This window comes from Malaclemys terrapin, chromosome 2 (assembly GCF_027887155.1).
Source record: "Malaclemys terrapin pileata isolate rMalTer1 chromosome 2, rMalTer1.hap1, whole genome shotgun sequence".
NCBI classification, from domain to species: domain Eukaryota; kingdom Metazoa; phylum Chordata; order Testudines; family Emydidae; genus Malaclemys; species Malaclemys terrapin.
In genome coordinates this window covers 107,266,287-107,283,528 of record NC_071506.1, presented here as the reverse complement: position 1 = coordinate 107,283,528, position 17,242 = coordinate 107,266,287, and the positions used below count along the sequence as shown (strand labels likewise).

The 17,242-nt window shown below is 38.3% G+C and overlaps 1 protein-coding gene across 3 annotated transcripts in view; it reads left to right on the top strand.

The window, feature by feature from the left end:
- CDKAL1 (CDK5 regulatory subunit associated protein 1 like 1) overlaps positions 1-17,242 on the top strand; it is a 774,423-nt gene that overhangs the window by 112,243 nt on the left and 644,938 nt on the right. For all 3 annotated transcript variants that reach the window (XM_054018031.1, XM_054018029.1, XM_054018030.1), the window contains exon 5: positions 5,521-5,605. In XM_054018031.1, the coding sequence (XP_053874006.1) occupies positions 5,521-5,605 (85 nt within the window). The remainder of the gene's footprint in view (positions 1-5,520; positions 5,606-17,242) is intronic.

Genomic DNA, 17,242 nt, shown 5'->3' with positions numbered 1-17,242 from the left:
TTCCCAGAGTCGCTGCTGATATTTTCTGTTGTGAAGATACTCTGTTGGCACTGACCACTGATATCTTCATGGTACCGGGTATGTCTGCACTAAAGGCAAGGGATCTCCCTATATACTGCCCTGAGACTGCAGCAAAGTCTGCTCCTCCTCTGGAAGAGGAATATTTCTTCTAATCTTTTGCTTTAGATAATAAAGGGGAGGGATCACCAATGTGTATCCTGAAACCCCATTCATACGGCCACTTTGCCTCAGATAGGGATTCTAGGGTTTCAAAGTCTAACACAATAAGCACAGTGAATATCAGGAAGGACCTCCTACCTGGTATCCCTCACTGGGGCCATATCTCACTTCACTTATGGTTCACACTATTGGGGATGCTAGGACTGTGGGTGCCCAACATGCCAGAAAACTCACCTCCTTTGTCCTGTCAAGTGTCAGATCACCCTCCCAAGTAAGATTCCTAAGAATTCGCCACACTTAGCTGCCATTTCTTCATCATCACCTGAAGTAGCAGTGATCCCATCTACACCATCTCATTGCAGCTATTACAAGGCCTTTCAGGACTTTCATCTGAGGATGGCAGAAACGGCAGTGGAGGTAGTGTAAGAAAAATCACACAATCTGAGACCGGTAGGCCACATGGCCTCTTACACATTCACAACTCAACATGACAAACTTCCCCTTTGTTGTATACAAAAGTGGTTGAAGTCGATCTACTGCCCAGGCAAGCACCACATAGACATGACAGCCTAAATTCTTCTAGAATTCCTATTGTCATTAAATTTATGGAAGAATCCCAATCAGGTGTGCTAGGGTTCTCCATTTTCTCTACCTCTACCCATGAAAACATTAGAACAGATGTGTCCAGCCTCAGATGGGGAACATGTTTGGACCAACAACACAATCAGGGCTTGTCCACCTTCATATTAGTGTCCTAGAACGCAGATGATTCATTTGGCTTGTGTAACCTTTTTTTGCCCTGTGATTGAAGGCAAAACAGTTTAGATAAAACATCACACTGGTGTTGTCTGTACTATGTGAACAGGCAAGGAAGATCCTGGTCTTCCCTTTCTGCAAGGAAGCTGTCCAACTGGGGAATTGGTCCATCCATCACCAAATTTATACTCCGTTCTACACGTCTGGGTCTGGAAAACACTGGAGCAGATAACTCATGTAACTATGTTTATCATTCCAAATGTATTTCACAAGTGGGGTCACCCCTACATAGACTTGCTTGCCATTGAGAAGAAGAGAAAGTGTCTTTCCTTTTGCTCCACAGAGTGTTGGAGCCCTGGTTCTCAGACAGATACATTTCCTCATCCCTTGCTCTCCTGCGTGGTTGTGTGCTTACACTCTGAAACTTCAAAACTCTTGAGTTTTGAAGGGGATCAGATAAGAGTCTGCAGAAATTATTTGTTTACCACCAGCTGGGCCTAGGCATTACTGGTACCCGGAGCTCCATGAAACTCTTGATTCAACCTCCAATAACATTACTTCTTGAGTCCCAACATGGTTTCCTAGCACAAAAGGACAAGTCTCCATCCAGACTCAGCCTCTTGTTATCTCAGAGCCTGGATGCTGGTTGGTTAACATAGAACTTGTTCAATAGATATGCAGAACATTCTGATACAAAGTAGAAAGGATTCTACCAGAACAGCTGGTGCAGCCAAGTGGAAAAGATTTTCTGTTCAGGCAAAACAATGTAGCCTCTCTCCCATAGAGTCTCATATTCTGGAGTATCTTGTCATTAAAAGGCACAGTGCTTTCTATAAGCTCTATTAGAGTTCACCCAAGCAGCTGTATCAGCACACCATCCACCCATATAGGGTCACACTATATTTTGACACCCTACAGTGACTAAATTCCTTGAAGGCCTAATGTATGCTTCCACTGTTACGGGAACACCCTCTGTCCTGGGATCCAACATCATCATAGTTGTATTGATGGCCCTTTCCCTGTGATCCTACAGGCTAATTGCCAGCTAGGAAGATATTATTTATAAATATAATTTCTGAAAGTTTATTTTTTCAAGTAAATTTCAAGAGCTGTTCAGTAACTTGACACAGGGTGTGCACATAATTAATTTCTTCAATATGTATGTGCAATACGATGGAGGGGTGAGGGGACAATACAAGGGCAAAAGTATCTCTAAACTAGGTGGTTGTTTTGATGAGAAATGGCCTCCACCTTTTGATTAGTATGTAAATATAACTTAGCCACATTGCTTAACATGAGCGTTAACAAGAAATAAGTGAGGGTAAGAAAAGATTAAAATAGCAATAGCAATACATAGCATTGTAGGGAGAGGAGAGGCCAAAAACTTTACCTTCCTAAATCTGTTTTTAGGCACCTCTTCACAGGAGGAGTTACCCAGTGATTCTGTACTGGTAGAATCTGAGCCCTACATAAGAACTAAGATGAATATTTTTTAAAATATACAAACTGTTCACATTTCCAAAATACAAACTGCAGTATTTCACTGTACAGGTTGTAAAGCCCCCCCAGTAGGAGGTTATAACAGTCCCAGAGTCCAAGTGTCTGTTTTAGGTACTTATATGTACCTCATGATTTTTAAGGTATTTATCCTGAGGCAAAGGGTTATGATCCCCCATTTTATAGATGCGGAACTGAGGCACAGAGAGACTAAATCACTTACTCAGTCATACGGGAATTCTCTGATGGAGCAGGGAATTGAGCCCTGCTCTTCCAAGTACCAGGCAAGTGCTCTAACCACTGGACTACCCTTCCTCTGAACGAAGAGGTCTCAGGTTTTTTGACATGAAATACAGTTATATAATAGTTCTCTTCTGACTTTCTGTGACAGTTGTCTCCCAAGTGCATGATATTTATTCTGTCAGCCTCTTGTTATATAATACCCAATAGTTCTCAAGTTCAGAGAAAATTGTTATGCGGCTGGAGATGAGTTATATTAATAGTTCTTACTATTAGAAGTAAGCACATTTAAAGTACTTTGAAACAGAGTTGTGGCAACATTTTATTGCATAAAAACCCTGAATTAATTTTTTAACACACTCATTTGGGCAAAGCATTTTTAAATAACAAAACACTGTTTATTGGACATTGTAGCTGATGACCTGAAAATGTGCTTGAAGTTTGTGGCGACTTCTAAATACAATAATATAAATTGCTGTGGAATAGTATTCAAAAGCTATTTTGTGTTTTTCAGATCCTCTCTTCAGTTGATAAGAGCCAGGAGTTTTTGTTCATCCTTTTTCCTTGCTTTCAAAAGCCAGTCCTTCTTTTCCTCCTCCTTCTTTTGTTTTTTGTTTTTGTTCAAGTTATTGGCCTTAATACAATTGCAGATGTACTGATATTTACATTTAAGGCAAGGATAGCATGCTCATTAGCACTGAACTCTTGCTAACAGAACAAGTCTAAATGTAAATATTATGTAAACCAGAAGCTCTCTGAGTTTGAAGAAAGATCCTTTAGGTTGTCCCAATATGTTTTTACTTCAGTAATAGACTGAATTTGAGCTTAGTGCTGTTTCCAGTCTGTTAATTGACAGGGTAAATACTTGCTGCTGGGGCATTTGATTAAGCCTTCACAGATTTAAAACAAACAAAAAACCCCAGCCATTGTTACAGTCCCTTTAGAGATGACCCTGAATGCGTTATCTTGTGGCCATTTGATTCCTTGGAATACCTTGTATTTAAACCTGAAAAGGATTTTAACATCCCAGAACAAGTTAACTGTGGAGTCTCTATTAATAACACTGATTAAAACAAAAACCTCTCCTGAATATTTTCACTCATTTTACACAAATAAAAAACAGTTCCTATTTTACATATCATTTGCATTTTGGCTCCTTCCTTATGTTGGATGAGTGACAGTTAACTGAAAAATGGAATCATTCTTTTTATCAGCAAAGGCAAGATTGCAGATACCTACATATTTTTAGAGTTTGAGATTGTATTAAGTGTAGCTAGAGGAAGGAAGCTTTTTGTATATGGACAGGTAAATAGAGATATACATATATAGACACACATTTTAAAATCATTGCAGGCTTTAATTTTTTTCCCTTTTCTTTTGTGAGCTGTCACTTAAATTAGGTAATCTAAAAACTACACTTTGACTTAAAACAATTTTGATCCATTTATTACTTGTATGGCTTTAAATCCTACTACTGTACTTCATTTTGGCTCAAGATTTGCTGAAAGCTAGTACCAAAGTGTGACACAAGCTTTCTGTTACAAGCCTAACTGATACAACACTAAGCATTCCTGATTAGTGCCAGAGCATTGGGAATGTGAAATGGCTTGTCTCATGCTCCCTAGGGCTTGCTCAAGGAGTTTCTTTTAGAAAATGAAGTGTTACTCTTCTAGGAGAGTGACCTCATATCATTTGGATTCTGTGGTATTTGCCAATCAGTTGAAAACCAGGTGGAGAGAAAACATTCACTGGGTAGTACTTGGAAACCAGTTTCCTAGAAATACACAGTATTTTTTATTTCCTGCATTTGTTTTGGAAGGCTAAATTTTGTATTGGATGACAAGCTAATTCTCCTTAATTAAAATTCGTTTAAAACCTTTATTTTAATTGCAGAGGAAAAATGCTGTGTTCATGCCACATGGTAGAGTGCCTCTGAGGGTAACTTCATGATCCAACACAAATAATGTATTTAGCTCTCACAAGGGTGTAAAGAAATTTACCAAGAAATTTAGCTCTGGACTGAAAACTATAGGCATAACTAAGGGTATGCTCTTAAACCTTTAGTCTAAAATTTGCTGGATGTTAATGATAAAATAATTAAAATGTAGCCAATTCTAATAATCAGTGGAGTTTTCCTGAATTCTGAATTTTCTTTCTACAGTAAATATTTATGCTTGCTTAAGCCTAGGCTGTTTACTTTATAGAAATGTTACACAATAAAATTGAGATGACAACTCTTGCCTCCATGCCAGTGATGCCAGTCTCCATGAGCCACTTGTTTACATTTTCAAACAAGCACCTTCCTGATTTCTCTTGTGCTGCCCTCATGCCTGGGAAGTGCTTCTAATAAACATCTGTAAAACTACCTCATTGTCTGCCTTCAACTCCCTCCTTTTAAACTCTCCTGTGCTGTGAATCCTAAAAAAAAATTGACAGTGGTTTGACAGATGATGTATTGAGACCACTGCCTATCATGCTAGCCAATGTTGTCTCATTATTTCCTTGTGCACCCACTGTCTTTCTGCTTATATCTACGTGGTGTGTTTTGTCTTTAACTTGGACTTGTAAGCTCTTTGGGGCATGGACTTTTTATATTTTGTATTGTATAGTACAGTAGTGTTCTGGTTCATGACTGCAGCACCTAGATGCTACTGCATTCCAAATAATTAACAAGAGTAAGCAATATTCATGAATTTTCCAAAATTATATTTAAGGCTTGATTATTGAAACCTTATGAGAACGGTCTACTTTTTAACAAAAGGTTAAATCCAATCTCTTTAGTGTGATATAGTTCCAAGTTTGAGCTGCAATTCTTTAATGCACCCTTCTGTCTCTTCTGTCCTCCAGAGAACGCCGCAGAAGCAGACTTGTGGCTTCTTAACAGTTGCACGGTAAAAAGCCCAGCTGAAGATCACTTCAGAAACTCAATTAAGTAAGTTGCAGTCTTTTTTTCCAAAGAAGCCCAGTAATATTTATCAGTGAAAAGTCTGTGGTTTTAAAGGATACCAATTTTCAATCAAAAAGTAAATCCTCCCCAATGCAGAGCAGAGAAGAAATGTGAGTTTGAATTTAATGATGATCTATCCAGCTAGAATAGATTTGTGATTGGTAATGTGGTAATTTTTCTAATAGCTGTTTTGGGGTTTTGTAAATGTTCAGTAGTACACTCACTGGGGGGAGACAACCCTCCTGTTACTGCGTAATCCAGGAGTTTCCATATTATTTTTCTAAGAAAAATTTTACAGTGTTTTCTTGAATAATAATTTTGTATTTTAAAAGTGGTGTGAATGACTAACCATCTTCCTCCACGCCATTTTTTTTAAAATGACCAACAGTGGGTCCTTTTAATTAAATAAAATGTGTGCTGCAAAATATTTAGAACTATAAATTTTTGTAATATTTGCATGCAGAGGTGACGCATGGCAGGGTATGCGGGGTCACATGCCCTTCCAGATTTGCTGCTTGACTTGTACTGAGCATGCTCACACGGACTGAGCATGCTCAGTAACACTGCCGAAGCCAGCTGCCCTTACTCTGCACTGCTGCTATTAGCAGGTAAGGGTTGTCTTTGCTTAAGTGTAATTATTATTAAAAACTGGTGAATTGAGGGACTGTCTTTACATACAGAGCTACAGCTGCACTGATGCAGCTGCATCACTGTAGCACTTTAGTAAAGATGCTCCTAAGCCGATGGGAGAGCTTCTTCCATCGGTGTAGTTAATCCTCCTCCCCGACAGGCGGTAGCTATGTAAATGACAGAAGCTCTCCTGTCAACATAGCAGTGTCTTTGCTGGCGGTTAGGTCAGTAAAACTACGTTGCTGAGGGTGTGAAAAATCCACACCCCTGAGTGATGTAGTTATACCTATATGGGTCTGTAGTGTAGACCTGGCCTGAGTGTACTATAGTTTAACATTGAACTAGTCTTTTGAAAGTATATAGTGTTGTTGTAGATGTGTTGGTCCCAGGGTAAGGTCAAAAGACAGGCCTGAGAACTTAAATTCCTTAACTTTGCTAGATACTTAAAACCATGGACTGGATTTATGGTTTATTACAACAATCTATAACCCACTTAAACCCCAACCCCCAGACTTTTTTTCCTTCCACACTATGACTGGAGAAGTGTTAACAGACCACTTCATCTTTAATGGTTCCTTGAAATATGTATTAATTACTTATGCTAACACTCTGTTCTGCCTTGTATTTAGCTGTGACACTGATGTTTCCCAGACTTGAAGAAGAGCTCTGTGTAAGCTCAAAAGCTTGTCTTTCTCACAGAAGTTGGTCCAATAAAAGATATTATCTTGCCCACCTTGTGTCTCTACTCTTCTGAAAGACATTTTATTTTAATATATAGCATGTCCTGTCAGTGATGCAGAAAAGTGGTTTATGGTAGAAGAATTGTTCCTTTTGAGTTCAGCAAAAGTATAGCTTTGATAAGAATAAATGGAAAACGTGAACAGTCACAATTGATGTGTGTTCAGTGTAAACAAAATGTGTTGTCCTCTATTATTCATAGCTCTTACCTTTACTAAACACTCACGTGGATGCTTATGGAATGATTTGTTAGGTGTGGCATGTAGCTGGCTGCTGATTGTTGAAAATTTAATTGGCAAGAGACCCCTAATTCTTACTAAGCAGCTGGCACATTTTGGGGGAGGGAAAGAGAGGGAGCTATATTGAAACTTGCTGCTAGCAGTAGCAGCTTCCCAGTGCTGTACCCTGAAAGAGAAACAATTTGCTCATAGTAGGTGGAACAAGTAAAATAAAAAGATTCCTCCTGTACCCAACAGAGAAGTTAATTTCCTGACTGCCAACGCTGCACGCTGCAATGAGATTAGCTTTTTGTGTTGCGAAGTAGAACTCTGTTTTCAGAATACCGGTAGTTAGTGTGCTTTGGGTAATAACTACATCTGTATGCCCCCTCCCCCCCCCCCATCACCTCTGTGGTCCAGTCCAGCAGTTCCCAGTCAGGTCTCAGGCGATGGCTAGAGGTCTATCTGTGAGCAGGGACTCTTGTCCCATTCCAGTCTGACCATGGTGTGTTAAGGCTGCACAGCCGCCTTACACTGTGATATCACCAGCATGACAGTGTGTCTAAAGGCCAGCACCTGTGCTTTGCTTTCTCTCTGGGGACTATGAACAGTGTATTGCCAGCAATTACAAGTTACCACACAGCTCTTTCTAAGCAAGCACATTTATTCTTAAGGTACAAGCATTACAGAGAAAACATGTAAAACAAACAATAAATAGATTTAAACATACCAGGAGTCACCCATCAGTCTTATGGGGCCCTAGTAGGCAGTAGGCCAAAGTCTTTTCATCCTTCAGCAAGGGTTGGGGTCCCTTTGGACAGAAGATGTTGTCTGTTTGGTGGATCAGAAAGTGGGCACTGTCAGTTCAAGATCACCATTTTATACCAAAAGCCCTTCCTTTGTCTGTTAAACTCTGAACCAGTATATGCAGACCATCCCAGGGGGCGGTACCTCTCTAGAGTTGTTTAGTCTGTGACTTGCTTTTATCACCCCTCACTGTTTTTAGTTCCTGTAGAAGCTCTATGGAGTAGAACACGATCATACATAAACCATTATGGGCCCAAAGATATTGCATGTAATTGCAGTATCTGTAACATGGCAGTTAGTGTGCACTGGGTAATATTCTTGTGTTGGGCAACTAAACCAATGACAGGATCTTTTCCAGTAAAGTTGTGGTTATCTTTCTATTCCAATTACCATACATCAGAATTGACAATAATGAAGGGGTGTGTTACTGAATAAGCTGGTGAAAGAAAGAGGGACTTAATAAAGGTGAATGACGAGAAACATTTCCCGACTTTTCACTTTTTTTCTTTGCTATATTAATGAGTTCGATTTTGTTTGTAGCAACGGTTCCACCCCCACCTCTGATAAACAAAACTAAAAAATTGTCATTCTTAGTTGACTCTGTGCAGAGAGCCATTCTTTTCTTATAGCTTGTTTTCTGCGTTCTGCTTCTCAGTTCTTGACCTTTCCTCATTCTGGGGAAGGAGAACTTCTGCTTCTACAGGATTGTTTTGTAACCACCACAGAAAGTGGGTGAGGGAGCCATGTTTCAGAATTTTGATGGGGCTGTTCAATATATGTCTCAGATGCATCTCAGAAATGGTTTTATGGAACTTCCTTGTATCTTATGGTAGGAGAATAAAGAAGTGGTGAAGAACTAATGTTTCTAAGCATTAGAATCTTTCACAAATAGTCTTCTGAATGTTATAGCAGCAAACTGAGTGAAATTTGGGAGGGTATTCAGACTAGCTGTTTCTCTGTCGTGTCAACAATTCTGTCTGCTAGGTTGCGGTCATGGAGACCTTTGTTTTTTCAGAGTTGGGTAACGAACAGAACATTGACCAGTCTGTGCACTGCCAATGCTGATATACTTTAAGGGAAACAATTAGTCACTCAGCTTGATAAGGTTCATCTGTCACAGGAAAGATTCTGCAGCTTGGAGCTGAATATTGGATGCTTGAGTTTCAACTAAAACACTGAAGGTGGTTTATACAATTGCTGATTTTCATCATACACACACATGGTCAAGTTTTATGGCTTCTGCAACAGTTTCTCCCATCTGTCTTTTCTTTGCATATACAGCTTATTGGGAATGCCATTGATTCTAATCAGTGGCAGCACATTCCCACTTGTGGTTAAATGAGAAATGAATCAAAAGCAGATAACTGACTAAGATTGTATTGCCAAAGATTATGATAGAAACCAACCATGGCAATGGCAAGCTGATTACATAAAGGTATCTAGTTTTTTCTAGGATGCTAATTTGGAGCTTTTCTCTGGCAGGCCATATTATTAACAGTTCACAAAGCTCTATGATAAGAGTCACACAAGAGATGCATATGCTTACAGGGAAAGGGAAAGGATTTTTAAAAAATGGCTAAATGGAAAGGTTGAATGGGTTATTTGAGCCAAACAAAGTATGCTTCAGAAAATGGAAATCCATCCCAAGAGAAGTCATTAGAAAGGAGCATAAAACAAGGCAAGTTAAATGTAAACTGGAAATTAGGAGGGACAAGAAAGAATTTGAAGAGCAAATAGACACAAGAAAAAAAAAAAAACCAAGTGACAAGAAATTCTTTAAATATATATAAGCAGATAGCCTGCAAGGAACTTGCTGAATTTGCTTGACATTGATGGTTATGGAGAAAAGGGAGTAAGAAAGGAGGCTAGAGATATTGCAAAGAAGCTAAAACAGTTTGCATACTTGCAGTACAATGGGACAGCATTCTGTGGCAATAATCCCTAAATTCTGCTTCATTGTTAATTTATTCTGTCACCGTGAAATACCCTTCATTCCCAATCTTTAATGCTCCCCTCGACTCATGATTGTGTGCATGTGCACGCAAAACTGTGGCTCATAATTGAAAATACTCATTTGTTTAAAATGTATCAATAATGTATCCGTAATTATTCCACTTTCGTAAAGGGAAACCATGCCTCACCAATCTGTTAGAATTCTTCGAGGGGATCCACAAACGTGGACAAGGGTGAGTACTTGGACTTTCAGAAAGCCTTTGACAAGGTCCATCACCAAAGGCTCTTACACAGAGTAAGCAGTCTTGGGATAAGAGGAAAGAGCCTTTCATGGATCAGTAAATGGTTAAAAAGACAGGAAGCAAAAGGTAGGAATAAATGGTTAGTTTTCAGAATGGAGAGAGGTAAATAGTGGTGTTCCCAAGGGATCTGTACTGGGACCAGTGCTCTTCAACATACTCATAAATGATCTGGAAAAAGGGGTAAACAGTGAGGTGGCAAAGTTTGCAGACAATACTAAATTACTCAAGATAGGTAAGTCCCAGGCAGACTGCAAAGAGTTACAAAAGGATCTCACAAAACTGGATGACTGGGCAACAAAATGGCCAATGAAATTAAATGTTGTTAAATGCAAAGTAATGCACATTGGAAAACATCCCAACTATACATACAAAATGATGGGCTCTAAATTACCTGTTACTACTTCAGATCTTGGAATCATTGTATATAGTTCTCTGAAAACATCTGCTCAGTGTACAGTGGCAGTCAAAAAAGCTAATAAACTGTTAGGAACCATTAGGAAAAGAATAGATGGTAAAACAGAAAATATCATAATGCCACTGTATAAATACATGGTACGCGCACACCTGGAATACTGTGGGCAGTTCTGATTGTCCCATCTCAAAAAAGGTATATTAGAAATGGAAAAGGTTCAGAAAAGGGCAAAAAAAAAAATGATTAGGAGTATGGAACAGCTTCCATATGAGGAGAGATGAAAAAGACTTGGACTATTCATTTTAGAAAAGAGATGACTGGAGAGGGGGGGAATATGATAGAGGTCTATAAAATCATGAATGGTGTGGAGAAAGTGATTAAGGAAGTGTTATTTATTCCTTCACTTAATACAAGAACCAGGGGTCACCCAATGAAATTAATATGCAGAAGGTTTAAAGCGGGGGTGGGCAACCTATGGCACAGGTGCCGAAAGTGGCACGCGAGTTGATTTTCAGTGGCACTCACACTTCTTGGGCCTGGCCACCGGTCCGGGGGGCTTTGCATTTTAATTTAATTTTAAATGAAGCTTCTTAAACATTTTTAAAAACATTATTTACTTTACATACAACAATAGTTTAGTTATATATTATAGACTTATAGAAAGAGACCTTCTGAAAAGGTTAAAATGTATTACTTGCATGCGGAACCTTAAATTAGAGTGAATAAATGAAGACTCGGCACACCACTTATGAAAGGTTGCCAACCTGGTTTAAAGCAAACCAAAGGAAGCACGTCTTTAAACAATGCACAGTCAACCTGTAGAACTTATTGCCAGGGGATGTTGTGAAGGCCAAAACTATATCTGGATTCAAAAAAGAATTAGTTACGTTCCTGAAGGATAGTTTCATCAATGGCTATTAGCCAAGATAGTCAAGGATCTAACCCTATGCTTTGGGTGAGCCTAGCCTAGGCCTCTGACTGCCAGATGCTGGACGATAAGGGATGGATTACTTGATAATTGCCCTGTTCATTCCCTTTGAAGCATCTGGCATTGGCCGTTGTCAGAAGACAGGATACTTGGCTAGATGAACCACTGGCCCAGAATGGCCACTTTTATGTTCTTGTATTCAAATATTTTCACTAAGCTTAATTTTTAATAAAATACATCTTAATATATTTTTTATAATTTTTAAGGAAAAATATTTAAATCCACCACAATCTGTAGTATTTTAGTTAGAAATTGGGTAGCAGATTTAGAACTTATTTTTTAGGCTATGTCTACTCTACGGACCTTACAGCGGCACAGCTGTACTGTGCAGCTGCGCCACTGTAAGGTTTCCTTCTATGTAACCGTTCTATGCCGGCACGAGAGCTCTCTCCATTTAAACTACCCCCAACGAGTGGCGGTAGCTATGTGGGCAGGAGATGCCCTCCTGTCCACACCGGCGCTTGTGTCAGTGAAACTTATGTCGGGCGGGTTTTTTTTTTTTTTTTTTTTTTCACACCCATGACCGACAAAAGTTTTGTTGACAAGTGCTAGTGTAGACCGAGCCCTAGTTTGGCATTGAATAGTCTATTACTACTAAGATTCTCTGTGTTAATTCATTCTACCAGGTACATGATTGCATCATTTTACCATCAGGAGAAAAGTCAAATGTTAAATTCTAGTTTACTGAGTTTTAGTTATTCTCTTGAGACCTGATAATCATCAAAAAGCTGCTTCTTTCTGCGCTTTTAAGAAAATGATTGATTAAATGGCATTTCTTCTTACTACAGGAATTTTTTATCACATACCATTATCTCAGTAGTGTTAAAATGAGTAATGAAAACCATCAGCCTTTATTAATATTTTCAAATGTTGAAAGTTAATTCTGTGGATTCATTTTCACAGTGTAGTTACTATTGAACCTCTTGACACAAGTGAAAGAGTACTTTTCTGAGAGCTTAGTAAGAAACATTGCCCAGCACATCCATTAATCAGATTATATAGAAAGTAAGCCAATTATGTCAACACATTTTTGGCATTAATTCAGTTTAATGCAATTAAACTGCCTATAGATTTGCATGGCCTTTTGGACATCTAGCTCTCAGCTTGTAAAGAGCTGATCATTTTAGAATTACTCTAATAGTGTACAGAAGATTGCATAGTAATGCATTTCCAGGAAGGACCTGCAGTCCTACAAAAGAAAGGGATAACCTTTTTGTGCTTTGTGAAGGGCCCATCTGCCAGTCTGTAATGGTTTATCTTCTGTGCCGTAGTCTGGACCAATTGTTGGATGAAATCAAAAGGGCAGCCTCTGGAATACTCTACATGTTCTGACTCCCCTTCACTGGACAACCACAGTTGGACTGAACTCTTTCTGAAGTATCAAATAGACTTTGGCCACAATTTTCAAATGTGGGTGTCTTAAATTAATCCTCTAAATCCACCTTTAGGCATCTAAATAAGTGGTGGGATTTTCAGAGGTGCTGAGCATCTACAATTCCCAGTGATTTCAGAGGATGTTGTGGGTGCTTAATACATCAGAAAATCAGGACAGTAAATTTTATGATGTGGATATTAAGGACATAATTTTCAAGATTAGATGTGCACAATTTTTCACAATTTGTATATAAATTGGGTAAATGCTCACACAAGTTTTCAGTTATGTGCTGCCTAGTCACTTGAGCACAATTTTGTGTGCTTTTTTTACGTGTGCTATTTTGTAGAATATGCCTTACCATCTCTCATTGGGTATCAGTTGTCCCCCATGATGTCCTTTTTTGTCAGGCTGGATATGACTGAAAGGATTTTAAAATGCAATGTTTAAAAAAGGCTTTGCAAAATGTTAATTAAAATATATTTGTATTTTGTAGTTTGTTTATATATAAAGTGCCTCTGAAAATTTCAAAATTAAAATAGCTATGCTGATCAAAATGGGTAAAGTTTCTTTCAAGGCCTAATTGCCATAATGTCTCAGATGTGGTTGGTTTTTCTTAAGTGCATTCAGGTAAGCTTGATTGAAGTAACTTCACATTGTTTGGAGGCAGTACTAAATAGGTTGTGATAGTTGATAAATACCTAATGTCTTTGTAACAACTGTCAAGGCTTTCTGCATTTTTTAAAACGAGGGAACTTGGAAATAACTGACACTTTTTTGTATTCTGTTTATCCTAGAAAACCAGACATTATATCTTGAATAAAGATCTGCATGTCGTTCTAGGAGCTATCCAATATCATCTGAATATGTACAGAATTTTCTTCTGACATCCCAGCTGATGCTATCAGTGTTTTTTTTCATCCTATAATCTGACATCTCAATTAATCATAACTGAAAGATATTTTAGGGAATGGAATTTGTTTTCCCTCACAGACCACTGCATTATTGCATGCTCTCTTGTGCCATCTGCTGATTGGGCCTAATAAAGCATAACTCCTGTCTGGATTAGCTCGCCAGGTTGGGACAAATCATTTTATAGACTGGAGTTTATCTGATTGCAGAGACAAACTGAGGCACTGAAAATCACTGGTCACTTTTGAAAAGGTAGGTCTTTGTTGTAGCCTCCCCTCACCCCCATACACAACTACTCTTTTATGCATTTCAGTTTGGACCTACATAAGGAAAGCACCTATTACAGACTCTGGGCAACTTGCACATATCTTCCAAATCATATAGATTTTCAGTATCTCTTGATCTAGAGGTAGCCTACGGTAGTCTATAGTACTCTTTGGTCGATGACTTTGCAATGAAGTTCTATGCCTTTAACCCTGTCTTTCAGAAGTAGTGACCATAATGTATCTGAAGTTATGGGTTGGTATTGTAATAATTCAGATCCTCTTGATTTGTACTTAAATTGTGCCTATATTCACAGAATAGACTGGAATTTCTGGAAAAAATGAAATGGATGAAATGTGTGCACATGCAATGTGAAATTAACATTGATTGGGTGGAAAGTCAAGCAATTCAGAGTAAAAGCTGAAGTTATCCTTAATTAGACTTGTGTATGGTATATGATGTCAGTTATTTTCCTGCTGCCAATCCTAGGGGGTGTGTCTGGATACTCTTTCTTCTGGCTGTCATTTTGACATCTTTTGGGGGAAAAGATGGATCAGCAGTAATGTTATTCATATTCCCTCTTTTTTCATAAAAGATTTTACTTTTTAAAATCTTGTGTTCCTTGAAGAGCTTTCTGTTATACTGTGTGATGCTTCATTGCAAGTCCTTTCAGAAGGTTATTTGTATTTCTGAATCAAAACCAGGGAATAGTTTAGGATGTTTTTCATTCCTAATAGAAAGTATGGAGGGCAAGACTGCCTTGCGTCCCTCTTTTTCTGCTTAGACTATCTCTTCTATTCTGGGTTGGCTGCAAGACATTACTCTTTATTTTAGTACACTTTAGAGCAGTCTGTAATAACAATAATATTGATATAATATGTAGGAATGACAAATGTTCAGAAGAGTATCTGATCTTACATCTTATGAAGTCAACTTAATTTTCTTTAGAACATAAAATTAAGGGTGCCATTTAAAGGTGACCTAAAAAGGATTTTATAAAACTAAATTTGTGCCCTTACTTGCTTCCTTTTAATATATAAAAAAGACTAGAGCCCTGTCTATGCTCTTTTTTCTGAAATGAGCTCTAATATATATAATATATATATATATAAAATATTTTTTAAAGAGAAATGCCCTACTGATTTTCTGTCTTACAAATACAAGAAGTGTCATGTCTTGGGACTCCCTGGTTTTGCTGAAGGATGTTCTTGGTAGCCTTAGAACATTTGTTGAGATGTTTATACAGAGGAAGAGAAGATGGTCCAGTGGTTAGCCTGGAACTCATGAGACCTGGGTTCAATTCCCCCATTCTACCAAAGACTTCCTGTGTGATTGTAGGCCACTGACTGTCTCTATGCCCAAGTTCCCCATGGGTATAACTGTACTCACAAGGGTGTTGTGAGGATAAATATATTAGACTTTGTAGTGCTCAGGTACTGGGAATGGGGGTCATATAAGTATCAAAGATAGATAGATACCTGTCTCTTTATTTGAAGGTGATGAATAATAAAAATGCTTATTAAGCATTAGTGTAAGCTTTAATACACCATGTGCCCAAGCCTGCTCAGAGGAGGTCTAGATAAAATGCTTGAAGCTGCTTGTGCCCTGACTATCCTAGAGCTCATACTGCTCCTACCACTGGTGAAGGCACCAGTGGGAAAATTTATGAAAAAGTCTAACATAAACGAAGACTCAGTTGTTCTGCTGTCCACCTCTTGACTCAAGTGATGGCATAACTCTTGTACATCATAAAGAAACAAGGGCACAAACCCATTTTTTAAATACTTTATAGGTCACCTTTAACAATTATGCAAATGAGTTAAAATAAAATATAAATAGGAAAATGTAAGCCATATAAATTATTACTACAGTATTGTTGACAGAGAGCCATCTGATGGCTCTTACAGCTTCCACACATGCACATATAAAGGAATCGGAACAAGCCATCAGATGGTTCTCTCAGTCGTATACATTTATAATGCTTATGTTTTTTTACTACACCAGCTGTGCCCTGAACTCAGTCTACAATCCAGTCAACAAATTCATAAAGGAAATGCATCTTTTTTGTACCATCACAGATTCTAGTGAGAGCGCTCTCCCGGCTTCCCATTAGCACTGCTGTGAGGGGAAGCCAAACCGCAGTGCTCTGGATCCCTGGGGTGTCTTAAGGTTTTGGAGTCTCAGCAGGCTGCAGAAATTCTATTAATCTACTGTGTAACTGTAGTTAGAGGTAGGGAGAGTTAAGTATATTTAGCGTTTGAGACCCAAAAACTTGTTCAGAGATAATAGATAAGAATAAATTGCTGCTGCTAAGCTTCCTTAAAGTGAAAGTAACTTTCGGGAAAGGCTTCTTTATTGTGAATATCTTTGCATATGTCATGTGTACAATTCATCTCTATACATTTCTATATGGCTCCACTAAGGAAAAAAATGAGCCCCACATGGAATTAGAATAGCATTACTAATTCTTTTAAAAAGCTTTAAAGACTGTTTTCTTTTATTAATAAGTTTAGTGTAATAACTATATTTTAATTTACATTTTTTTCCACAGTAAATTGTAAGCAGTGGAGAATTTTTAGAAGAGGGAGCGTAAGCCTTTCAAAGCTTGGTTCCTGCTTATGTTATAGCTCAGTTTAGCACAAAAGGATTATTTCCATTGCATTTTTTTGAGAAATGCCACGAGCATGCTTTTTATCATATTTCATAAGGATGCAAAATTTGCCTTGAGGCTCAGTGTTCAGGGTAGAGATGAATGTTTACATTGATAGAACAGCTCCAAGGATGAGTTGTAGTAATGAGTACTTAGACTCCTCATTCCCCTCTGCCCACCCCAAGGGGAAAAAGTTCCTCTTCAGAAGTCCAAAAGACTGTTGGAGGCTCTGAAGCTGGAAAAATCTGTGTGATGAGTTTTTTAGAGCAGCAGTCAACTTTAAATGTTTGTTTTAACTGAAGTTTCTGGCAATGTCATTACTAGTTCTATCCCTTCATTATTCTAGAAGGTCTTGGTTAAAATCCTTGATCCTCCT